The following is a 26,064-nucleotide window of genomic DNA, read 5'->3' as shown; positions in this document are numbered from 1 at the left end:
TGGCTCAGTTTGTTAAATGAAGAGATGGTCAGAGATAGGAGGAAAATTAGAAGGAAAATTAGAGCAAGGAAGCCAAGGAGTTTTTTTTTGAGACGGAGTCTTGCTCTGTCACCCAGGCTGGAGCGCAGTGGCACAATCTTGGCTCACCCCAACCTCTGCCTCCCAAGTTCAAGAGATTCTCCTGCCTCAGCCTCCGGCGTAGCTGGGATAACAGGCATTAGCTACCATGCCTGGCTAATTTTTGTATTTTTAGTAGAGACGGGGTTTCACCATGTTGGCCAGGCTAGTCTGGAACTCCTGACCTCAGGTGATCCGCCCACCTTAGCCTCCCAAAGTGCTAGGATTAGAGGCGTGAGCCACCACACCTGGCCTAAATTTTTAATATGTTAAAGAAATAAAAGAGAGGAAGGAATGAGAGACTATAAAAATGTCCCAGCAAATTTGAATAAACAACAACAACAAAAAACTTCTAATAAAGAGTTAACTGAAATTACAAATTCAATGAAAAGGTTAAAGAACGGACTAAACATAGCTGGAGGGTGAGTTTGTGAACTGGAAGGCAGATGTGAAGAGATCACCCAGAATATAGCCAGGGAGATTAAGAGAAGGAAAATATAAGATATTAAAATGTATGGCGAGCACAATGATGTGCACGTTCTTAGCACCACTCAGCTGAACCCTCGAAAATGGTCAAAATGGTGGCAGTGCATGCCTATAGTCTAGCTACTCGGGAGGTTGAAGTGGGAGGATCACTTGAGCCAAGGAGGTCAAGGCTGTAGCGAGCTATAATCATGCATTTCAGCCTGAGGGATAGAGTTTTAAGAGACTCCATCTCTTTTAAAAAAAAAAAAAGTCAAAATGGTAAATTTTATGTTATGTGTATTTTATAATTTTTTAAATAAAAAAGACATGGAGAATATAATAAGTCTCATATACATTTAGTCAGATATCTAGGAGATAATAAAGAGAATGGTAATATACAGAGATACAAATTGAGCATTTTTCAGAGTTGTTGAAAGACACAAAACTTCACATCCAGGAAACCCAACAAATCCCAAGTAAAAATAGAAATCTATCCCTAGAAACACTGTAGGGAAATGATACAATCCCAGAGGCCAGAGAAAAGAGATGGATCACCTACAAAGGAACAGCAATTAGACTGACAGCCAACTTCAAAACAGCAGCAATGCGAGCTAGGAGATGGTGCAATCTAGCTAAGCTTTGTATCGTCAATGTACTAAGAGAAAATAACTGTAAACCTAGTATTCTAAATCCTACCTGAGAAAGCAATAAAGACACTGCAGTCAAACAAGAACTGAAAGAAGAGATCTTCAAGGAAAGGGGGTTTTAAAGACATGTACTTAAATAAGAGGAGACAACTATCCCAGATGGAAGGTCATTGACACAAGATGGAATGATGAACAAAAATACTAGTAGCTATAAGGGAAAATCTACACACACTGATTGCATAAAATAGTAAAACTTCCTAATTTGTACATTTAAAATATATAACTAAGATACTTGGCAGAAAAAAAAAAAAAAAAGCACATAAATTGCAAAGGGGATGAATGAAGTTAATGCATTCTGAGTTCCCTGAATGTTCTGGAAGAAAATAAAGATTAAATTTAGACTTTATGGCTGGGCGTGGTGGCTTATACATGTAATCCTAGCACTTTAAGAGGCTGAGGCAGGCGGATCATCTGAGGTCAGGAGTTCGAGACCAGCCTGGTCAACATGGTGAAACCCCGTCTCTACTAAAAATACAAAAATTAGCCAGGCATGATGGCATGTGCCTATAATCCCAGCTACTCGGGAGCCTGAGGCAGGAGAATCGCTTGAACCCAGGAGGTGGAGGTTGCAGTGAGCCAAGATCGAGCCATTACACTCTAGCTCGGGCGACAAGAGTGAAACTCCATCTCAAAAAAAAAAAAAAAATTGACTATTATGTATACATACTAAAAATATCTATGTTACCATTAAAAGAACATATGTAGACTAACAAAAGAAAAAAATGGAATAAAATCAATCTCCACGAATACAGATGGTCATTAAATTCCTTAAACCACCAGAAGCTGAACTCCATCTTGGAACACCAAACCTGAGTGAGTCAAGCTGCCAGCTGCAGCCTCTGCTAGGCCCCATCCCTGATTCTGCCAGCTCTGCTGCCACCTGGATCCAAGCTTTATCCATGCTGCTATGCCAGAATAGTCATGAACAGAATACTCAGGAACGGAAGTCTCACTGTGAGAAAATCTACCATCCCCTTCCAAGATTATTTATTTTTAGAAATCTTTAAATTTAAGGCCGGGCGCGGTGGCTCAAGCCTGTAATCCCAGCACTTTGGGAGGCCGAGACGGGTGGATCACGAGGTCAGGAGATCGAGACCATCCTGGCAAACACCGTGAAACCCCGTCTCTACTAAAAAATACAAAAAACTAGCTGGGCGAGGTGGCGGGCGCCTGTAGTCCCAGCTACTCGGGAGGCTGAGGCAGGAGAATGGCGTAAACCTGGGAGGCGGAGCTTGCAGTGAGCTGAGATCCGGCCACTGTACTCCAGCCCGGGCTACAGAGCAAGACTCCGTCTCAAAAAAAAAAAAAAAAAAAAAAAGAGAAATCTTTAAATTTAATTTTTAATTTTTTTAAATTTATTTTTATTATTTTCTTTGTTTTAATCCTCCAAGACATCTGAACCCTTCCAAATTTAACCACCTTCTTAATGTTTATTTCTTCAACTTTCTGGGAGAGGAAGTAGGTAAATCTAGAATGATCAAGAAAAAACAGCAAAAATTTCAACTTGGGCTACTCTACAAAAGGCCTGCTTTAATGAAAGCAGTCAACTAAGTAGCCTTCAGTTTAGCAGTTACTATTCAGGAGGGATGAAAGTTGTTTTACAGAATTATAACTGAATGGGATGCTGAAATGTACTGGGATTTGGAAGAATTGCATCAGTTGCTGTTGAGTGACAGAGTGACCTGGGTGACAGAATGAGACTCTGTCTCCAAAACACAAACAAACAAGGCCAGGCGCAGTGGCTCACGCCTGTAATCCTAGCACTTTGGGAGGCCAAGGCAAGTGGATCACCTGAGGTCAGGAGTTCAAGACCATCCTGGCCAACATGGTGAAACCCCATCCCTACTAAAAATACAACAATTAGCCAGCCGTGGTGGTGCGCACCTGTAGCCCCAGCTACTCAGGAGGCTGAGGCAAGAGAATCGCTTGAACCCGGGAGACAGAGGTTGCAGTGAGCCGAGATTGCGACACTATACTCCAGCCTGGGCGACAGAGCGGGACTATCTCAAAAAAAAACCAATTAAACAAACAAAACATACTCGTGTTAAAATTCATGGAACTATACATCCTAAAAAGTCAATTCTATGTGTGAGAATGTAAAAAGTTTAAAGTTGCCATTCGAGCAGGTGAGATTCCTTGCTTGCTGTAATTTTTTTTTTTGAGACAAGGTCTTGCTCTATTGCCCAGGATGGAGTGCAGTGGCACTCTTGGTTCACTGCAACCTTCACCTCCCGGGTTTGAACAATTCTTCTGCCTCAGCCTCCTGAGTAGCTGGAATTACAGGTGCATGCCACCACGCCCAGTTAATTTTTGTACTTTTAGTAGAGATGGGGTCTCCCTATGTTGGCCAGACTGGTCTCGAACTCCTGGTCTCCAGTGATCCACCCACCTCGGCCTCCCAAAGTGCTGGGATTACAGGTGTGAGCCACCGCGCCCGGCCAACTTTCTGTAACATTTTAACACTGGTACACATATGCCTAAAAACTACTTTTGTTTGCTTTGATGTATATGTAAAGGGAATCACATAGCTTGTCCTCTCTTGTATCCAGCTTAAGATTTCATCATTGTGTGATTTAGTTCATTCATTCTCATTGATGTATAATATTCCATTGTGTGAATATAACACAATGTATTTATGCATGCTCCTGTTGGTGTACAATTGGGTTGTTCCTAGTTTTTGCTATTACAAAGTGTTAATTACTGTAACTCTTCCAGATTTAATGTATGTACAAGTCGCAAACCACTGCTAGTACAGGATGGCAAAAACCAAACCTAACTAACCATCTAATAGAAGACTGACTAAAAAATTATGGCTATAACTAAAAATAATAACAGAAGCAAATTTTAGTTTTTTAAAGCATCATTCAGAAACCCCCAGCTTATAGAAGATAAAACCACAATGTCACCCAGGACCTGACACAAGAGTTAAAAGCTGGCACTTGCCTGGAAGAGTTCTTTAAATGACGGGTGCACCATAGGGTTGGGAACAAAAGGAAGGGCATAGAAAGGAAGAAACTCTGTGGTCTGGCTCAAGGCTGCCCCTTTGGTCTCCAGGTAGGTTTTGAAGTAAGAAATCTTTTCATCCAGCTCCTCTTTGTCCTGGAGGAAGGGAAAGCATTTGTTTGAGGTCTCCAGCTCAATGCCCAGTCCATCTGCTCACCCTATCCTCTCTCTGAGGCTCCTTCTGTCCCAGTCATGTCGCTGGCATCCCCTATCTAGCCTGGCAGGTGCGTTGTCTCTAGAATTCTACCATCCACCCTAAATTTCCCCCTTAATGAAACTTAGGAAGATCAGAGAACTGTATATACAGTTCAATATGCTGCTTTTTAACTTTATTATTGCCATTTTCTCACATCCTTAAAATTCTTCATAAACATTTTCAATGGCAGGACAAAACCTCATCTTGTCTATCACATTTATTTAACTAGTTTCCTCATTATTAGACAGACACATGGCTTCTACTTTTCAGATATAAATAAGTATCTGTCTGCATTCCCATGCCTACAGCAGGAGTGGTTTCTAAAGGTTAACAGGCATTTCTTTATGGTGTTTGGAAACAGAAGCTTCCATCTCGCCCCTTTCCTTTCTTGTGCTAAGGCCTGGGCTCGCTCCGTGTCACTATTCCATGTGTATCCCAGGCAAGTTAGTTCGCCTCTCAGGGTTCTACCTCCTCTTGGCCCTCAATGAGAAAACCAGAGTTGGTGAATGTGGGGCTTTGCTCCCACACTGGCTCTACCAGTCATGGCCTTCACAGTCTCGTACACAGACTAACCTGTTCCAGAGTTGGTGAATGTGGGGTTTTGCTCCCACACCGGCTCTACCAATCATGGCCTTCACAGTCTCGTACACAGACTAACCTGTTCTTACAAACACATCTCAGTTGACCTATACTAGGAGGCCCTCTTTTGACCCCCAGACGTAAAAGAAACAGAAATACAAACAGAAAATGAAAATCTCCTGTGATCTTCCCTGGAAGAGTAATAACCTGAGGAACAGCCTTCCAACAACTACTATAATGTACAGTCCCGCTGCTCCCTCCACCACTGTCCCCACCTTTGGTGTTCTGACATTCTCATGCGTTCACATTGGTCCACAGGGCAGTAATTAATGCATGGGGTCAAATGCCAGCTCGCCTCTGTTGCCCTTCTGTCATCAAAGCTCAGCCACCCCAGCAGCTTGACACTTCAGCCCTCTCCTCTCTTCCCATCTCCAGCCCCATCTGGGAAAGGACTGCAGACGCTAAATTCAACCTATCACTCAAAAGGACTTTCCACAAAGAGACGTACCCTTTTCCACGACTTAAGTTTAAATGTGTGTTCTGGCCAGACACAGTGGCTCATGCCTGTAATCCCAGCACTTTGGGAGGCCAAGGTGAGAGGACTGTTTGAGCCCAGGAGTTCAAGACCAGCCTGGGCAACATAGCAAGACCCTTTCTCTACAATAAATATGTAAATAATTTTATGTTCTAATATAGGGTCTAATATGCAGCTGAAATATGGATTCTCTTAGACATACATGTCTACAGACGAAATTGCCAAATAAACTTAATTTTGATGAGGTTTCAAAAACTTGAGGTATTTAGGAAAACAATATAGCTTTGATTACAGAAATTATTAAATCTCCATAAAAATTAGAATATAAGCTGCTGGGAATATGGTAGAAAATCACTCCTCAGGACAGAGGATGCCTGTACCTTGTAAGCAATATAACAAAACAGCCACATATAAAATCCACACCCATGTGGACAATGACAGCAAACACTGTTCCTTAACACACCATTCAGACCCACCCGCAACACCAGGTAAACCCACCGGTCTCCCCACAGAGTGCTTCAGAAGATAGATGGCAAAATGGATGTGGAGATAGAATTCCAGCTTCTGGGCAAAGGAGTCCCCATCTCGGACGGAACTGGGAATGTGCTCCTCCCACAGACTGAAGAACACCTTCTGGTCTCCGTCGTCAAATGCAGCAACAAGATCCTTCTGTGGAGAAGACATCAGACTACACCTCGTTGTAAATTTCAACACCCAAAATTCTCACAACTCACAACACCACAGATTTCCCACATACTCCTTTTCAGAGGTAAAGGATAGAAAAACAGAGATCCCACAGGATTCAAGCTCCTGAGCCTGCGATTCCTGCAGACCAATCCTGGTTTCCCACACCTTTGCAATATCTAATCTGGGCACTATGAAGAACACACAAAACATTTAAGGTCTTTGAAACAGAAAGAATCAGGCACAGAACAAAGACTTGGGGCCAGAGAACTCACGGACACGTAAATACACTGAAGTCACCTTTGGACCTGCGGACCCACAGCATGCAACTGACAAAAACTATCCAGACCGAGTCTAGCCGGGCCTCCCAGGAACAAACCTCACATGCACGGAAGGTTGCTGACAGCATTGCTCCACGTCCTGGAGTGGCCGGGAGCCCACACACACCGACCCAGTCAATCCTGGGCCTAGGCAATAGCACTGCCACTTGCCCCACTGCTAGAAGCACACCAGGCTGAGATGGAGCTGAAGGAAGACCCCAATATACCATAAGGTGACTGTCCATGCCTGCCAGCTGCAGCTGCAGCGACAGAGAAGGCTGGAGGTGGAGGAAGGAGCACCAGCTCAGTGCCGTTTGACCTGGGACAACGACAGCGTCATGATTTAGCATGCACTAGTTGAAAGAATTCTGGAGAAAGGAAGTGGCAATTATCACGTCACCTGTCTCACAAGGAAGATAATTCACCTGTCACAAATACCTGTGGCATAATTTTGTGGATTTAAGTAAAAAGCAGAAGTGAAAGAACTTCCTAAGAGTCTAAAACAATGCAGCTGCTACTGTTCTTTTTGTATCGAATGCCCAAGATATTTGGACTTACATTTTATGCTCAACTGCAACAGTGTTTCTGAGATTGGATTTTCTATAGAATCCCCACTTCCGGCCGGGCGCGGTGGCTCAAGCCTGTAATCCCAGAACTTTGGGAGGCCGAGACGGGCGGATCACAAGGTCAGGAGATCGAGACCATCCTGGCGAACACAGTGAAACCCCGTCTCTACTAAAAAAATACAAAAAACTAGCCAGGCGAGGTGGCGGGCGCCTGTAGTCCCAGCTACTTGGGAGGCTGAGGCAGGAGAATGGCGTAAAACCGGGAGACAGAGCTTGCAGTGAGCTGAGATCCAGCCACAGCACTCCAGCCTGGGCGACAGAGCAAGACTCTGTCTCAACAAAAAAATAAATAAATAAAGAATCCCCACTTCCCCACCCAATACCATTGTTACTTACCACCATTATTGGCCTTTGTTCTTTTATACTTCTAAAAATGAGTTCATGGGTGCAGTGGCTCACACCTGTAATCCCAGCACTTTGGGAGACCAAGGCGCGTGGATCATGAGGTCAGGAGTTCAGCCTAACCAACACGGTGAAACCCCGTCTCTACTAAAAATACAAAAACTAGCCAGGCGTGGTGGTACATGCCTGTAATCCCAGCTACTCCAGAGGCTGAGGCAGGAGAATTGCTTGAACCCGGGAGGCAGAGGTTGGAGTGAGCCGAGATTGTGCCACTGCACTCCAACCTGGGCAATAGAGCGAGACTCCATCTCAAAAAAAAAAAAAAAAAAAAAAAAAAAGTGAGTTTACATGGCCGAGCATGGTAGCTCACACTTGTAATCCCAGCACTTTGGAAGGTCAAGGCAGGCAGATCATTTGAGCCCAGGAGTTCAAGACGAGCCTGGACAACATGGTGAAACCCTGTCTCTACTAAAAATACAAAAATTAGCTGGGCGTGGTGACATGTGCCTGTAGTCCCAGCTACCTGGGAGGCTGAGGTGGAAGGACCATCTGAGCCCTGGAGGTAGAGGCTGCAGTGAGCTGAGATTGCACCACTGTATTTAGCCTAAGTGACAGAAAGAGACCCTGTCTCAGAAAAAAAAAAAAAAGAAAAACGTTTACAGATAATTTTCCTGCAAAATTGTCATTTTTAAAAATTACTTGTTTTATCTGTTTATAAGCAAATTTTCTAACATAAAATGGAAACGTAAAGAGAACAAATAATATAACAGTGTTTGGTTACACATATGTCAAAGATGTTGATTGGTAAGGAATCCTCAAATCTGAATATTACAAAAATGTTCACTATGTCATGTGATCAAAAACTGTCTCTGAATACTGCCTGATGCTGGAAGGTGCCGGTTACATTTCAAGTAAACTCAGAATTTTTCTAATAAGCCCTACAATGAGCATCTACCTCCTCAAGGCTGGCTCTTCTGTTCCTCCTGGACACAGGCAAGGGACAGTCTGTTAGCAGCTGTGGGTGGGGGTTGCCAAAACAAAGCACAAGCAGCTGAATACAGCCACCTCTTGGAAGAATTTGGGGAAGCTGGCCAGAGACCCGCATGCTTGTTAATGACTGCCACAAAGGTGAACACATCCTCCTGGGGCAGTGCTATGGGGCCAGGCCCACCCCCACGCTTGCCTCTGCCAAGGTCCCAAGTAAGCCCTGTGACCATTCCTGAGGAGGCCTTGCCACGAGAAGTGCGGTGACCAAGAGTTCTCTGACTGTGTGATTGAGGTGAGCGCAGACTCTTGTGAAATGTTATGGCTTAGAGAAAAGATATTTTCTTAACATGGCTTGGCAGAATCCACAAGTCAAAAGGCCCATCTACAGTTTGTTCTAAGGTCTCTATTTGTAGATCTGAAACCACAAACCTTTGCTGTCATCATAATCACCTCTATCATCCTTCCTAACTCATGACTCATATTCTGTACCTGGAAATGGTCCCTGAGCTTAAAATAATACCCACACATAAAAGAATCCACTATTATAACTTACAGTCACAAAATATTAGTGATGTTCTATAAACTATGATCAAAGCAGAATCAACAAGATGAGAAAATGTGTACACCATCAATAGTAACTTGTAAACACACATGCTTCTTACATCTCACAACAATGTAAACATACTTAACACTACTGAACTATACACATAAAACTGCTGGGGGAAACTCACTATTTTTTGAGTTCCACTAAAAATTAGCATATTTTGCTCAACCTCAGTTCTAGATGTATTTTTTTCTTCTTCTTTTTAAATTTTTTCCCCACTCTTCTTCACTCAAACCAGACATTTCATTTGGGAAATCTACCATAGTGGGGGGACACAGCTGTTGATTGGATGAGCAGAAAAGAAATGTTTGTGACATCAGAAAGGTTCAAGGTCTTTCAAGTTATATAAAAATGAACCTGAAGACATCAGAGAAATACAAATCAAAACTATGACAAGATATCACTTCAAACCCATCAAAATGGCTAATATTTTAAAAACACACAGAGAGAAAATAACAAGCATTGGCAAGGAAGTAGAGAAACTGGAACGCTTAAGTACTGCTGGTGGGAATGGAAAATGGTACAACCACTTTGTAAAACAGCTTGGCAATTCCTCAAAAAATTAAAAATAGAGCTACCATATGATCCAGCAATACTTCCTGGTATACATCCAAAAGAACAGAAAGCAAGGCCTTAAAGAGATACTTGCACACCCACGTTCACTGCAGCACTATTTTTTTTTTTTTTTGAGAAGAAGTCTCGCTCTTGTCCCCCAGGTTGGAGTGCAATGGTGCAATCTTGGCTCACTGCAACCTCCGTCTCCCAGGTTCAAGCTATTCTCTTGCCTCAGCCTCCCGAGTAGCTGGGACTCCAGGCACTGGCCACCACGCCCGGCTAATTTTGTATTCTTTTTTTTTTTTTTTTTGGGTAGAGATGGGGTTTCACCATGTTGGCCAGGCTGGTCTTGAACTCCTGACCTCAGGTGATCTGCCCACCTCGGCCTCCTAAAGTGCTGGGATTACAGGCATGAGCCACTGCACCCGGCCCTAACAGCATTATTCTTAATACCCAAGAGGTGGAAGCAACCCGAGTGTCCATCAATAGAAGAACAGATAAACAAGCTGTGGGGTGTGTGTGTGAATATGTACCAGAGAATATTATTCAGCCTTTAAAAGGAAAGGAAATCTTGTCATATACCGCAACATGAATGAACTTTGATGACATTATGCTGGATGAAATAAGCCAATTACAGAAAGACGAATACTGTATAATTCCATTTATAGGACATATCTAAAGTAGCCAATTCATAGACAGAAAATTAAGAATAGTGGCTGCCAAGGCCTAGGGGGAGGATAAAGGGAGAGTTGTTCAATGGGGACAGAGTTTCATGTTTGTAAGATGAAAACTTCTAGAGATCCGTTTCACAACAACGTGAACACATTTAACACTACTGAACTGTACATGTAAGAATAGTTAAGAGGAGACATTCTATGTTATCTTTAATCACAATTTTTTAAAAAGACCTGAAGAGACATTTGAGTGTTCTCAGATGCAGCTGGAGCTGAAAGGCAACGGGAACCCAGTTGGAAAAGTGTACAGCAGCCGCCTCTGGAGGGACCCGATAAGCAAAGAAGCTTCACGACACAGGGCCTGTCGGCCTTACCCTGTATCGTCACATAATCTGGTCACGTGTGAACTCCACAAAAGATTCTCACTGTTCTGCTAGTTAGGTATTGGGGATTTGCTACATTCCTCTCAAATGGTAGCTTTAATTAACAGATGCTCACATACACTTCCCACGTGTAGGGTAAAGGTCTTTTTTTCATCCAGAAAGAACCAGGGAAGCCAGGTGCTGCGGAGTGAAGCTGATTCCCCGAGGAACACACTTCACTCTAAGAACCTGTTTTCGCCTCTAATAATGACCGTATTCTTCTATGTTCTGAACATATCTCTCTGGGGGAGGGGGTGCCAGGGAGGTCTGGCTCCTGTAGCATCCACAGAAGAGTCTGTGTTGACAGAAAGCAGCAGCAGCTCATCATCCAGGGGCCTGCGGCCTGAAGGGGAGCAGGCAGAGGGTTCAGCCCTGCCTTGAGCTCCACAGGCCACTTCAAAAGAGCCCCTCTCTCAACAGTGCCCATGCCAGGCCACTAGGGAGTCAAGTACTAGGAGAAAACCAGCGGTGGCTGCCACCTGAACTCCGGCTACTCAAGGGGCTTGTAAGCCAAGCCTCAAATTATTTCTGGAAGTAGGTATGTTAAAATTTAAAAATCTGTTGAAGTAATAATGCCAGGTGCAGTGGCTCATGCCTATAATCCCAGTGCTTTGGGAGGCTGAGGCGAGAGGATCACTTGAGATTGGGAGTTTGAGACCAGCCTGGGAAACACAGCAAGACTCTGTCTCCACATAACTTTTTTTTTTTAATTATAAGAATAAAATAGACCAGGCATGATGGCTCACATCTGTAATCCCAGCACTTTGGATGGCTGAGGCAGGTGGCTCACCGGAGGTCAGGGGTTTGAGACCAGCCTGGCCAACATGGTAAAACCCTATCTCCACTAAAAATACTAAAACTAGCCGGGCATGATGGCGTATGCCTGTAATCCCAGCTACTTGGGAGGCTGAGGCAGGAGAATCACTTGAACTCAGGAGGCGGAGGTTGTAGTAAGCCAAGACCCTGCCACTGCACTCCAGCCTGGGCAACAGAACGCAACTCCGTCTCAAATAAATAAATAAATAAATAATAAAATCATCCAAAGGTGAAACATGCTGTCTCAGGAAATGGTCAATGGAAATATTCTAGGTGAACTGATTACTTATCTGGCATATTACAAATGAGATCGAGACATCAAATAATGGTTAAAATAATGACTTTTTTTTTTTGGAGACAGGGTCTTACTCTGTCACTACAGCTGGAGTGCAGCAGTATGATCATGGCTCAACGCAGCCTTGATTTCCTGGGCTCAAGTGATCCTCCTACCTCAGGCAACTAAGCAGCTACAACTACAGGTGCATGCCACCACGCTTGGCCAATTTTTTATTTTTTATAGAAACGAGGTTCTGGCTAGGCGTGGTGGCTCATATCTGTAATCCCAGCATTTTTGGGAGGCCAAGGCGGGAGGATCACTTGAGGTCAGGAGTTCGAGACCAGCCTGGCCAACGTAGTGAAACCCCATTTCTACTAAAAATACAAAAATGAGCCAGACACAGTGGCATCTGCCTGTAATCCCAGCTACTAGGGAGGGTGAGGCAGGAGTATTGCTTGAATCCCGGCGGCAGAGGTTGTGATGAGCCGAGATCGTACCACTGTACTCCAGCCTGGGCTACAGAGTAAGAGATTCCGTCTCAAATAAAAAGAAAAAGAAACGACGTACTACTGTGTTGCACAGGCTGGTCTTGAACTCCTGGGCTTATGCGATCCTCCTGCCTCGGTCTCCCAAAGCGCTGGGATTACAGGAGTCAGCCACCATGCCCAGCCAAGGATTTTTAAGTTCCCTTCTAAGCCTGAGAGTTGAGGTCTGTATAATCTCCCCTGCAGCCCACTGGTATTCACAGAGTTGCTCAGACTTCCTTTCATAGACCCACCTCGTCAGTCTCACTCTTGCTCCCTGTTCCCTCCAACCTCCCCAAGCTAGAATGCAAATGCTGTACTGGCAGGGGCTGGATTTCGTTTGTTCACTGTTGGATCCCCAGCGCCTAGAATTAATAACCTGAAACTCCTCAGGAGGAAGGCTACAATTGTTTCAGTTCCTAAACATTGCATGTTTCTTCTTTTCCTTCTTCCCAAGAAATGTTTGTGAAAGATCTTATATGGCTACACATTTCCTAGGGAGGGTACAGAGATTTAAAATGACATTATTAGTTCATCTATAAACACTTGTGCAATCTAAAGTAACTCTGAGCAGGTGCTCAGAAACTATTCCAGCACTATCCAATGGCAGCATTTTCCACAAGCTGGGAGCATCTTGAATTATCTACAGGGATGAAAAATAAGCAAAATGTTACCTGAATTGTCAATGATTTGGAGTCTCTGAAAGATCCACCTACTGTTTTACACAATGGTTTTCCTTTTATTTTGCATTCTTTTGAAAATGTTTTCAAGGTGTCTTCAAATTCAGCAAAATCTAAATACTATAAAAAATAAATAATTCAATTAAACAGCAAAACAAACAAATAATCTAATTTAAAAACAGCCAAAGGATCTGAATAGATATTTATCCAAAGAAGACATTAAAAGGACCAGCAGATACCTGAAAAGGTGCTTAACATCACTAACAATCAGAGAAATGCAAATCAAAACCACACAGACATAATTCCCTCACACCCGTCAGAATGGCTATTACAAAAAAGATAAAAGATAAAAAGTGTTGGCAATGATGTGGAGAAAAGGAAACACTTGCGTACTATTGGTGAGATTGTAAATTGGTACAGCTATTATAGAAAACAGTATGGAGGTTCCTCAAAAAAATAAAAATAGAACTACCGGCCGGGAGCAGTGGCCCACACCTATAATCCCAGCACTTTGGGAGGCTGAGGTGGGCAGATCACAAGGTCAGGAGTTCGAGATCAGCCCGACCAACATGGTGAAACCCCATCTCTACTAAAAATACAAAAATTAGCCGGGAGCAGTGGCGGATGCCTGTAGTCCCAGCTACTCAGGAGGCTGAGGCAGGAGAACTACCTGAACCCGGGAGGCAGAGCTTGCAGTGAGCTGAGATCACACCACTGCACTCCAGCCTGGTGACAGAGTAAGACTCCATCTCAAAACACACAAACAAACAAAAACAGAACTACCAGATGATCCAGCAATTCCATTTCTGGGTATAGACAGAAAGGAAATAAAATCAGTATTTCAAAGAGACATCTGTATCTGCATGCTCATTGCAGCATTATTCATAATAGCCAAGATATGGAAATGATCTAGGTGTCTATCAATAGATGAATGGATAAAGAAAAAGTGGTGTCAGGTGCGGTGGCTCACGCCTGTAATCCCAGCACTTTGGGAGGCCGAGGTGGGCAGATCACAAGGTCAGAAGTTCGAGACCAGCCTGACCAATATGGTGAAACCCCGTCTCTAATAAAAACACAAAAATTAGCTGGATGTGGTGGCGGGGGCCTGTAATCCCAGCTGCTTGGGAGGCTGAGGCAGGAGAATCACTTGAACCCAGGAGGCAGAGGTTGCAGTGGGCCGAGATCACGCCACTGTACTCCAGCCTGGGCAACAGAGCGAGACCCTGTCTCAAAAAAAAAAAAAGAAAAGAAAAGAAAAAGTGCTATAGGCCAGGTGGCATGGCTCATGCCTGTAATCCCAAAACTTTGGGAGGCCGAGGTAGGATTGCTTGAGCCCAGGACTTTGAGACCAGCCTGGGCAACAAAGCGAGACCCCATCTCAGATAAATAAAATTTTAAAAGAAAATGTGTTATACAGGTAGGGTGCAGTGGCTCATGTCTGCAATCCCAGAACTTTGGGAGGCTGAGGCAGGAGGATTGCTTGAAGCCAAGAGTTCAAGACCAGCTTGGACAACAGAATGAGATCCTATCTCTACAAAAATTAAAATAAAACCTAGCTGAGCATGGTCATGCACGCCTGTAGTCTCAGCTACCTGGGAGGCTGAGGCAGGCAGACTGCTTGAGCCCAGGAGTTCAAGGCTACAGTGAACCATGATCACACCACTGCACTCCAGCATAGGTGACAGAACAAGACCTTGTCTCTAAAAAAGAATTTTAACGTAAATTTAAAAATATATATATATTCACCATCACACCACCAAATTCCAACTCTGCATTTGCATGGTGGGTGCCTCATTCTTGCTCCAGACCCATGGCTCTCGCAACCTACAGATGGTTACTCACCCAGTTAAGCAGCAGCAAGCACCAACCATTTCTTTAGCACCAGAAAGTTTAAGGCCTGGGCCCTACTTGTCAAAGCTTTTAGTGTAGGAAACCTAGGCCATTACCAGACAATGAGTTAAAAAAATTATGATGCATCTACTCAATGAAACACTCTATGGCATTCAAATGTCTAGGGCAGATCATAGGCAGATGTTCATGCTATATTATTGTTGGCAGATAAAAAGCAAGCTACAGAACAATGTATCATCCCATTCTGCAAAACAAACTACAGGCATATGAACATATTTTTACTATTCATAGAAAGAAGTCTGGGAGGGAAATTTCTTTTTTATATTTCTGTAGTGCTTGAATCTTTTACCATGGACATGTATTGTTTTTATAATTTTCTTTCAAGGGACTTTTTAAGTGACTTTAAGATCTGTTTAGTTATAAAAACAAAATGTAAATGCATGGAATGTTATATAATACAAAAATAGCTCCAACATAACAATAGAAGAAACACTACAAGGCACTAAACAGTTGGTTGCATTTTAAAACACAAGTTTTCTAGATGTATCTCTGTGACCTCTGTTTTGTGTAATATACCTACCTCTCTCACTAGTCCAAGTAATTCAGATTCACGAGCCAGAATGTCCCCCATATTGAACTGTTACTGGTAATTAATTCTCACAGCAAAAATCTCTAGAAGGCAAAAATATAAGAGCTTTCATTTCAACCACCTGTGAAACCACAAAAAGGTGGTTGTGGTGAGCAGAATAATGGCCCCAAAGACATCCATGCCCCAATCCCCAGAACCTGTGAATACGTGAGGTTACACGGCAAGGGGGAATTAAGGCGCAGATGGAATTAAGGTTGCTCATCAGCTGACCTTTAAATTGGGGGATGATCCTGGATTACCCAGGTGGGCCCAAGGCAGTCACAGCAGAGGGAGGGGGGCAGACGGAGGCAAGAGCGTCAGTGTCAGGATGATGAGATGTGAGAAAGACAACAGCCACTGCAGGCTTTAAAGGGGTGAAAGGGGCATAAACCAAGGAGGGTAGGTAGCCTCTAGAAGCTGCATAAGGCAAGGAACAGATCCTCCCAGAGCATCCAGAAATGATCAATCCCCGCAAACACCTTGGCTTTAGCTCAGTGAGAGCCATTTCAGACTTCTGACCTCCAGAACTAGAAGATAATAAATCTTTTTTGCTTTACACCACTCTGTTTATGGTCATTTGTTCAGCAGCACTAGGAAATACAATGGCTAAAGTCAAAAGAAACTCTTCCTACTCTTTCTACCAGCCCTCCCTCGAGGTGTACCCAAAGCAGTCATTCCCCACGGCCCACACCCCAGGCTCAGCCCAAAGCAGTTGCCTGTAACCCCAGAGGAATTAAAAAGTCTGGACTCTAATGCTCACCATGCCATTCACTGGCACCCGATCTGGGGCAAATCACTGAAATGCAGAGCCTTTTTTCATCTATAAAATTCAGAATGTTTCAGAACTCTTCCAATTTTTTTTTTTTTTTTTGAGATAGGATCTCACTCCGTTGCCCAGGCTGGAGTGCAATGGTTCGATCATAGCTCATTGCAAGCTAAAACTCTCGGGCTAAAGTGATCCTCCCTCCTCAGCCTCCCCAGTGGCTAGGACTATAGGTGCAAGCCACCACACCCAGGTAATTTTTTTTTTTTTTTTTTGTAGGAGAGACAGGGTCTTACTAAGCTGCCAAACTCCTGGGTAATGCAATCCTCCAGCCTTGGCCTCCTAAAGTGCTGGGATTACAGGCATGAGCCACCACACCCAGTCAGATCTCTTCTGAGTCTGTAACCTTACATTTTTCTGGCAGTGCCTCCCCATCTCCTCTCTCTCCACTCCAATCCAATTTCTACACTTTTAACAATGAGCATTCTCCTCCTGCTTGGGACCCTCCTGTGGTTCTACCACCCTCCAGATGAAGGTGAGACTCCTTGGGCCCAACTCCCAAAGCCCTAGACAACGTGGCCTCTGACACACTCCCATTTGTTCTGTAAACCTGAGCCACAATGGCCACTGTGTGCTTCCTGTGTACACCCACTGAACACCCAAAGCCCACGCCTGCCCTCGTGAACTCTGGCTCACTGCCCTTCCTTAAGATACTCACGTCTCATTCAGGTCTCTGCTTAACTGTCACCTCCTCAGTCTTGCCCTGACCACCCTTTCTAAGAGGTCGGCCCATCACTTCTCAGCCCTTTCTGCTGCTTGATTCTTCTCAACAGCACCTGACAGGTGTTCCCCTGGCATCCCCAGTGCCTAGACCAGTGCCTGGCACACAGTACGGACTCAAACACACGGACAGAGTGGAAATTAATTCCCGACATGAAGAAAACGGTGCAAGGAAAGGGACAGAACCTGAAGGAGACGGGTACGGGGTTATTTTAGATAGAGTGGTTGACGGCCTCACTGGGAATGTGACATTTTAGCAAAGATTGAGCGCTTGGATCTGGGGAAGAGGGCTTTGCTAGGTCACAGGCCTCAGGCCGCAGACCTCTGCAGTCTTGGGGTATTGGGATGTAGCTAGAGGTAAGGCAGAGAGCAGCAGGCAATGGGGGGCCGGGGCCAGGTCAGGTGGGCCTTGCAGAGCTGGTAAGTGGCTTGGACATTAGGCTGAGAGTAACAGGAGGCTCAGAGAGATTATGGAGGAGGGGACTGACACCACCTGTTTTGTTTGTTTGTTTTTTCCTGAGACAGAGTTTCCCTCTGTTGCCCAGGCTAGAGTGCAGTGACATGATCATAGCTCACCGCATCCTCAAACTCCTGGGCTCAAGCAATCTTCCCATGTCAGCCTCCCAGGTAGCTGCGCCTACAGAGTGTGCTGCTATGCCCCAGTAATTTGTTTTCTGGTTTTTTTGTTTGTTTGGTTTTTGGTGAGTTTTTGTTTTTGTTTTTGTTTTTGAGACAGAGACTCACTGTTGTCACCTGGGCTGGAGTGCAATGGCACAATCTCGGCTCACTGCAACCTCCGCCTCCCGGGTTCTAGCAATTCTCCTGCCTCAGCCTCCCGAGTAGCTGAGATTACAGGCGCCCACCACCATGCCTGGTTAATTTTTGTATTTTTAGTAGAGATGGGGTTTCACCATGTTGGCCAGGCTAGTCTCAAACTCCTGACCTCATGTGATCTACCTGCCTCAGCCTCCCAAAGTGCTGGGATTACAGGCGTGAGCCACCGTGCCCAGCCTTGGTTTTTTCAGAGACAGGGTTTCACCATTGCCCAGGCTGGTCTTGAACTCCTGGGCTCAATTCTCCCTCCTCTGCCTCCCAAAAGTGCTGGGATTACAGGGGTGAGCCACCACGCCCGGCTGCTGATGTCCATTTTTTAATATGCATGTTGCCTGTTCTGCAGAGAAGACTGGAGGGGAGTGGGAAGAGGGAGATGAGTACCGCTCAGCCCATGCCAGCCATGAGCGTCATTCGGATAAGCAAAAGGGGCCATGAGTGTTGTGAGTCCAGATGGAAAAGGCAGAAGAGGCACAGTATGCAGACGGGCTGGTTGTGGGACATGAGAGGAAGAAGGGAAGGAAGAACCCTGGGATCTGAGCAGCTGGCCGAATAGTATGTCATTTAATGAGTCAACGAAAACATGGGGAAGGACTGCTTTGAGGTCAAACCAAGAGCTGTTTTGGCTGTAAGTCTGAGCTGCCGGTTAGACATTCCAGTGGAGGTTCCGAAATGGTCAGGGGGTATTATAAGAACTAAAGAAAGAGGAGAGAGGAAAGAAACACGAAGGGTCACTCGACAGTCAACAGGTTTATTTCAAACCTGGGAGGGACTTCCAACCGAGTTAGGTCAGAGCCACACTCTCTTACAGACTAAGAGTTTTTAAGGATTCAGGGTGGGAGAGTTTATCAGAGGCTTGGACTGCTTCTGTCTCTTTGGTGTGCTTATCTGGGAGGGAGAGTTGTATGTCTGTTCCCATACATCTTTCTGCAGCTGGAGGCGTACCCCGCCAAGTCTGCTTTTAGCTTCCCTTAGTAGACCTGAAGGGAACAGAATGTCCTTATTAGGGCCCACTGTTATACTGAGGCCCATTGTAAGAGGGTGAAGTTTGGCAGGTACCCAAGAAACAAACCTGTTGACTGTCGAGTCACCCTTCATGTTTCTCTCCTCTTTCTTTAATTCTTACAGATACATGAGCCTGGAGTTTAAGGGAGAAGCAGGAATGGCATTCAGAGGGATAGCAGAGAATATGGGTGCTGAGCAAAGACACAGATTTAGTGATTAGAAATGAAATAGGCTGGGTGCAGTGGCTCACACCTGTAATCCTAGCACTTTGGGATACCAAGACAGGCAGATCACCTGCGCTCATGAGCTCGAGACCAGCCTGGGCAATGTGGCGAAACCTCATCTCTACAGAAATACAAACATTAGCCAGGCGCGGTGGTGCATGCCTGTAATCCCAGCTACTGGGGTGGCTGAGGCAGGAGGATCACTTGAACCAGGGAGGTCGAGGCTGTAGTGAGCTGGGATGGTGCCACGGCACTCCAGCCTAGGTGACAAAGTAAGACCCTGTCTCAAAAAAACAAAAAAAGGAAGCGAAACAAGAAATAAGGTGTGGTGGCTCACACCTGTAATCCCAGCACTTTGGGAGGCCAAGGCAGGTGGATCGCCTGAGGTTGGGAGTTTGAGACCACCCTGGGCAGCATGGTGAAACCCCATCTCTACTAAAAATACAAAAATTAGCCGGGCATGGTGGCAGGCGCTTGTAATCCCAGCTACTCTAGAAGCTGAGGCAGGAGAATCACTTGAACCCGGAAAGCGGAGGTTGCAGTGAGCCGAGATCACGCCATTGCACTGCAGCCTGGGCAACAGAGCGAGACTCCATCCCAAAAAAAAAGGAAAGAAAGAAACAAGGTCATCAGCTGCAAGTAAGAAGCAAGGTGACAGTTTGAAAACAAGCGAGGGTGGGAGCCAAAGTAACTACGCAACATGGCAGGGTTGCTGGTAATAGAGTCCATTTAAGATCTCTGGACTGGAATCTAAAATAGAATCAGTCTGCACAGTTTTGCAGCTCTTCTCCAGGCACTTTCAGCTATCTGAGTTTGGTTAACCAATACGAGAGGTTCTTCTAGAAGAGAGAGGAAAGGGGAAACAGTACAACCATGATGGGACACTGGAACTAATCAGGTTACGAATGGGGGAGGGGAACACACATAAGGCAGCTGCAGGGCAGAGGAAGCGGTGGGGTCCGAGACCTGCGGAAGGAGCCACATTCCAGTGAGCAGGAAAGATGGAAAACAGTGGGCAGACAGTGGGACAGATGCCTGAAGGCAAGACTTTGAAGGTGACTAGTACTAAAAAGCTCTCAACCAAGGGAGTGGGTGGATGAGGAGGATGGAGGAAAGAGATGCCTGCAAGTAAGGAGGATGAAGAACTGGAGGGGCCAGGATGTGGAAACCCCCAAAAGTGAAGTAAAAGAGACGAAGGGACAGGCAGCCAGCCGGGTGCTAGAGGCTCCGAGGGAACTGGAGAGACCTGCCCTGGGAAGTGGCTGCCTCGGGGAGGGCTGGCAAAGGGTACAGTGTCTGCCATGTGCTTCAAAGGAGTGGGGTTTGTGAAGGAGTGGGCAGTGATCTGGAAGCAGCAATGAGGAGCAGGCAGGACACCTCCCCATGCACCACACCAGCCCTGCCAGATGCAAAAGGGGACAGAAGAAGGCAGTTGCTGTTGGAGGACACCCACCTCTCCAGCCTTTCTCTGGACTTATGCCTCAAATCCATCCACCTTCCCCCTACCTTCTCCTGCTCCTTGCTCCCTTCCACCAATCCCAGTTTGGACCCTGCCAACAGCAAACTCCTGGCCATTTCCCCACGCAACAATCTCTTCCAGGATCCTAAGCCTGTGGTTGATGTATGTTCTGAACCCCAGGTAAACATGACTCATGATTCCAAGCAAAGTCAGACTTAACCCCCTTCAAGAAGTCTTCCATGAACAACCCCTCCCTTCTTTCCCTACCAAGAATTTGTTTATATTTTTATTTTATTTTATTTTATTTTTTTGAGACAGAGTTTAGCTCTGTTGCCCAGGCTGGAGTGCAGTGGCAGGATCTCAGCTCACCGCAACCTCCACCTCCCAGGTTCAAGTGATTCTCCCACCTCAGCCTCCCAAGTAGCTGGGGTTACAGGCATGCGCCATGACGCCCAGCTAATTTTTTGTTGTTGTTGTTGAGACGGAGTTTTACTTTTGTCGCCCAGGCTGGAGTACAAAGGCGCAATCTCGGCTCACTGCAACCTCTGCCTTCCAGGTTCAAGTGAGTCTCCTGCCTCAGCCTCCTGAGTATATGGGATTACAGGCGCCCGCCACCAACGCCCAGCTAATTTTTGTATTTTTAGTAGAGACAGGGGTTCACCACATTGGCCAGGCTGGTCTCGAACTCCTGACCTCAGGTGATCCACCCGCCTCAGCCTCCCAAAGTGCTGGGATTACAGGTGTGAGTCAGCACACCTGGCCTAATTTTTGTATTACTTTAGTAGTGATGGGGTTTCACCATGTTGGCCAGGCTGGTCTTGAACTCCTGACCTCAGGTGATTCGCCCTCCCAAAGTGTTGGGATTATGGGCATGAGCCACTGTGCCTGGCACTTCTTATAACCTGTTCACAAAGACAGGGAGCTGTATTTAAATTTCGTATCCCCAGAACCTAACAGAGTGCCTCGTAAGCAAGAAAGGTACTCAAGGCATATGATGAATAAATGAAGCCTGAGCTGAGGGGATGGCATTTTAAAGGCCCTGGAACAGGAAAAGTGAGTTTGTGAGAATTTGAGCTCCTTCCAACCTCAAGGCCTTTGCACATATTACTCTCTCCGCCTAGAACACTTTTCCCTCTCTTCACCTGGTTAACCACTGTGCCTAATAAACATCACCTCCTTAGAGTAGTCCTCTGTAAGCCATTTAAATAGCATCTGCTGTGATCAACTGTCATTGAACGTGAGTGCTGCTGGGTATCCTACTACTCTGACATTCTTAGAAATTACAGAATTGGCTGGGCGTAGTGGCTCACACCTGTAATCCCAACACTTTGGGAGGCCGAGGCAGGCGGATCACCTGAGGTCAGGAGTTCAAGACCAGCCTGATCAGCATGGTAAAACCCCATCTCTACTAAAAACACAAAAATTAGCCAGGCGTGGTGGCGTGTGCACCTGTAATCCCAGCTACTAGGGAGGCAGAGGCAAGAGAATCGCTTGAACCCAGGAGGTGGAGGTTGCAGTGAGCCGAGATTGCGCCACTCCACTCCAACCTGAGCGACAGAGAAAGACTCCATCTCAAAAAAAAAGAAAAAGAAATTACAGAATTTTCTCTAAACTTTCATATCATAATAGGTATCATTTATTGAGGGTATATTGTATGCCAGGCAATGTGCAAAATGCTTTACATTTAATCTTCATAGTAAACCTGAGAGGTGAATGTAGTTTGTATTTTCCCATTCCAGATGAGCCAATTTGAGGCTCAGGAAGTCTGACACACTCCCAACAGCCACAGTAAGTGACTAAGTGGCTGATAGGAACCACTACACAGTATTTCCCCAAAGTCTGGACCACCTAAATAAGAATCAGTTGGCACCCTTGTGCAAATGAAAATCCCTGCCTCCACCCTGGTCTTACTGAACACCATGGCAGGCACCATGCCCAGAAATCTGCCTTTTAAACAAGCTCCCTGGGTGACTTTTATACACTCTCAAGTTTGAGAACCACTGCTCTCCTCCATGCAGAAACTAAGAAAAACTTTTCCAGTCACACTTGGGGACTGCAGTGGCAGCTTTTGAATTCCTACATAATAAAGATTTAGGGCCTACAAACGGGTGGGATTACGGGATTTGTATGGAAGCCGAATCTGCATAGCACGCATCCTGTTTTTCCTTAGATTAGGTGAAATCTGGACTTCACCTGGGTGCCTGAGAAACGGGGCTAGCAGATGGAGATTATGAGGGAGATCTAAACCCCGGGTAACCCGCTGGCACCGCCACCACCAGCTGGACGGGTTGGGGGTCCCCCTCCAAGTTTGGCCCGCTGCAGCAAAGATCAGGGACTACTGCTGCAGCAAAGATCAGAGAGTACTTGCGGGAAGCAGCTGCGCCCGTCCTTGCTTGGGATGTCCAGGAGGCCGCCTCGGCCCTCACCGGAGAAAGATCCCTGGACCTCAGGCGAGAAGTGGTAGCATCCGGCGGCGGCGGAGCGGGCGCGTCGCGGTTTTTCTCGGAACAAGAGGTCCGCAGAGCCTCGGCCCTCCAACCCCACCGCTGCTCCTCCCAGCACCAGGACGGCGGGCTGAGGGTGACCTGGCTGCATCCGGGGACGCGCTTACCTGCTGCTTGGCCGCGGACACTCGCGCTCACCCAGCCTGGCCGCCACCTCGGCAGCCGTCACCCGGGCAACCGCTGCCGCCACCCCGGCCTCACGTGGGGCGGCGCAGCCAATCGCGCGGAGCGCTGCCGGCGCAGAGCAGCCTGGGAGGGAAGGTGGGCGACCCCGAAACGTCCTGGCGGCGGAAGTGAGGGTCCACGGCGCAGCAGTGTCCGCCGTTCACGCGCGGGGTGTGCGCGTCTCGTGCGGTCCCCTCCACCACTCCACTTTTGTTCGTTCGTTCATTCATTCGTTCATTTCCCCTTCGTTACGCCAGTCACTGTGCCGGCTCTGGGGATGAGCCGGAGCAGGCTCAACCCCTTGCCTCAAGGAGCTCGTGGTCGCGTAGAGAACACAAACCAGGACCGTGTGGTGTCCGTGGGAAGAGTCAGGCGTGGTTATTCCCATCTTACCGGAGGGACCTGGGGCCACCTTAGAACCAAAAGTGACGCCCAAGATATGCATTGAAGCTCCAGGCACCAGGGTCCCGCCCCTTGCAGCAGTTTCCAGGGATTTCAGAGAAACTTTTTGTTTTCCATGTGACATGTGGGCTTCTAAAAATAAATTAGGAGCACCCGTCTTCCCTCTCTTTGCACCTGATGCTTTTGAACTGAAGTTAATCAGTACTGAATGAGCACTTGCTAGTCGCCCAACTTAGTGCTGGAGGGTGAGGAGGAGGAGGTGGCCATGGATGGAAAAGCCCTCCCCTCCAGGCGTTGAGGTTCTGTGGGAATCTCCCGTTGCCACCTCAGTGTTTCCACCTCCATGCTTCCAAGAAGGAGGAGGCTACCAGGGCCAGAGACAGGGAATGGGGCACGGAGAAGGTAGGTCAGCTCACCTTTGAAGAAGCCCTAAGATGGGCTGTGGCCACCACCTTCCCAGTCCCCAGCCTTGCCAGTGGATTGTCTTCCAAAAGAGAAAAAAAAGCTATATTTAGTAGAAGAGAGCCCTACCTTCTGTCCAGGTAATATGGATTGAAAATAAATCTTCAATCCATGGCCATAATATTTATCGTCAACACAACTGTATGCCAGGAGTTGCCAGACAAAATACAGGACACACAGTTAAATGTAAATTTCAGATATTTTAGTGTAAGTAGATCCCAAATACTGCTTCATTTTATTGTGCATGTAGGATGTTATATTGTTCTGTATTTTTGTTTGCAAAACGTGCAGCCTGTATGTGTGCCCAGCATTGTGCTAAGTGAATCATATGGATTGTTTTATTTAATTCTCACACCAGGCCGGGCGCTGTGGCTCACACTTGTAATGCCAGCACTTGGGCGGCCAAGGCAGGTGGATCACCTGAGGTCAGGAGTTTGAGACCAGTCTAGCAAACACGGTGAACCCCCCCATCTCTACTAAAAATACAAAAATTAGCTGGGCATGGTGGCAGTGACTATAGTCCCAGCCACTCGGGAAGCTGAGGCAGGAGAATCGGTTGAACCTGGAAGGTGGAGGTTGCAGTGAGCTGAGATCAAGCCACTGCACTCCAGCCTGGGCAACAGAGTGAGACTCTGTCTCAAAAAAAAAAAAAAAAAAAAAAAAAGTTTTTAATTCTCACACCACATCTATGAGATGAATAATATTTTCAGCATTTTACTGATTGACAATGTTGTTATTAACATGAGCCCTGTGCTCTTAGAAAATAGCCATATTAAGAAATCTCACCCACCCACCCTCAAACCTTTTGTTTTCTAAAATCCTCCACACTTTTGTGTTCTGGGAAGTAGCTTACCAGAAAGAACTACCCTTCTACATATGACTTCATCCGACTCACTGTCCTCTCTTTCTCATGCCTCCTGTATGATGCACGGATGACTCCCTTGTTTACCTGTGACAAGGACAAATGCAGACCTTTTCCTTTCTGCCCGAGCCTGCTGGCAAGGCCAAGTACAGACCTTTCAGCTTCTCACTCTTTGTCTCATGGTTGATTAGCTGAGATTACAGCTGTCTGTTTTGTCTTTGGCAAGATAAACAACATGAGGCATAGGGGATTAAGAAACTCCTCAAGTTTACACTGCTGAGGAGACCAGGACTAAACCCAGGCCTCTGTGTCTCTGGACCCTGGGCTCTGAGCCGCTGTGAACACCCCTCCTGCTTTGCTTTCCCTCCTGAGTGCATTTGCCTGACTGCTAGGATTATGGTCATTGTGGTGGCTATTGTCTTTGTCTGTCTACCTCCCCTCTCCCTTCTGGTAACATACTCCACTCACGCCATCCCTGACCACAGGATGGGCAGATGGTCCAGACTGGACCAATCTTACCCCATCCCTCTGGCCTCAGTGATGGGTCCAGGATGGGCATATGAGCCAAGCAAAGCCAATGACAGCCCTTCCCTGGGATTTTGCTGTTGAAGTGTGGTCAGGTTATTGTAAAATGAGACTCCAGGGCAGCCTACAGCCTTCACTACATGGGAAAGACTAAGAAGGTGAAGCCATTACCTAGAGAAATGCAAAGAAAGTGCTGGGGGCATCAAATCCCTGGTCCCAGGATCTGAGTTCTCTGGAGCTGCACTTGTTCTTATAGCTCCTCCAGCATCCTTCCAATCAACTGTCTTTTTTATTTTTTCTTTTTTTAAGACAGGGTCTTACTCTGTCACCCAGGCTGGAGTGCAGTGGTGCAATCTCAGCTTGCTGCAACCTCTGCTTCCTGGGCTGAAACAATCCTCCCACCTCAGCCTTCCTCATAGCTGGGATTACAGGCATGTGCCACCATGCCCAGCTAATTTTTGTACTTTTTGTAGAGACAGAGTTTTACCAT

At 46.2% G+C, this 26,064-nt stretch overlaps 1 protein-coding gene across 50 annotated transcripts in view; it reads right to left on the bottom strand.

Annotated features, from left to right (window-relative positions):
• The window catches only part of ARMC9 (armadillo repeat containing 9), a 180,867-nt gene extending 157,534 nt beyond the window's left edge, over positions 1 to 23,333 (bottom strand). For 20 of the 50 annotated variants that reach the window (XR_012421558.1, XR_010580129.2, XR_012421552.1 and 17 more), the window contains exons 1-5: positions 23,266 to 23,333; positions 15,545 to 15,636; positions 13,108 to 13,233; positions 6,101 to 6,271; positions 4,233 to 4,388 (exon numbers count right to left, since the gene is read on the bottom strand). Coding sequence is in view for 27 of the 50 variants with exons in the window: in XM_005574592.5 (XP_005574649.3) it covers positions 4,233 to 4,388; positions 6,101 to 6,271; positions 13,108 to 13,233; positions 15,545 to 15,595 (504 nt within the window). In the remaining 23 variants the exon portion in view is untranslated. Of the gene's footprint in view, positions 1 to 4,232; positions 4,389 to 6,100; positions 6,291 to 13,107; positions 13,234 to 15,544; positions 15,637 to 23,080 lie in introns of all 50 variants that reach the window. The other 30 variants (XR_012421555.1, XR_012421556.1, XR_012421557.1 and 27 more) reach the window with 12 other exon arrangements.
• Positions 23,334 to 26,064: the final 2,731 nt, after the last annotated feature.

Source organism: Macaca fascicularis, chromosome 12 (assembly GCF_037993035.2).
Source record: "Macaca fascicularis isolate 582-1 chromosome 12, T2T-MFA8v1.1".
NCBI classification, from domain to species: Eukaryota; Metazoa; Chordata; class Mammalia; order Primates; family Cercopithecidae; genus Macaca; species Macaca fascicularis.
Note: the sequence above shows the minus strand (reverse complement) of the source record. Positions and strands in the feature narration are given on the sequence as shown.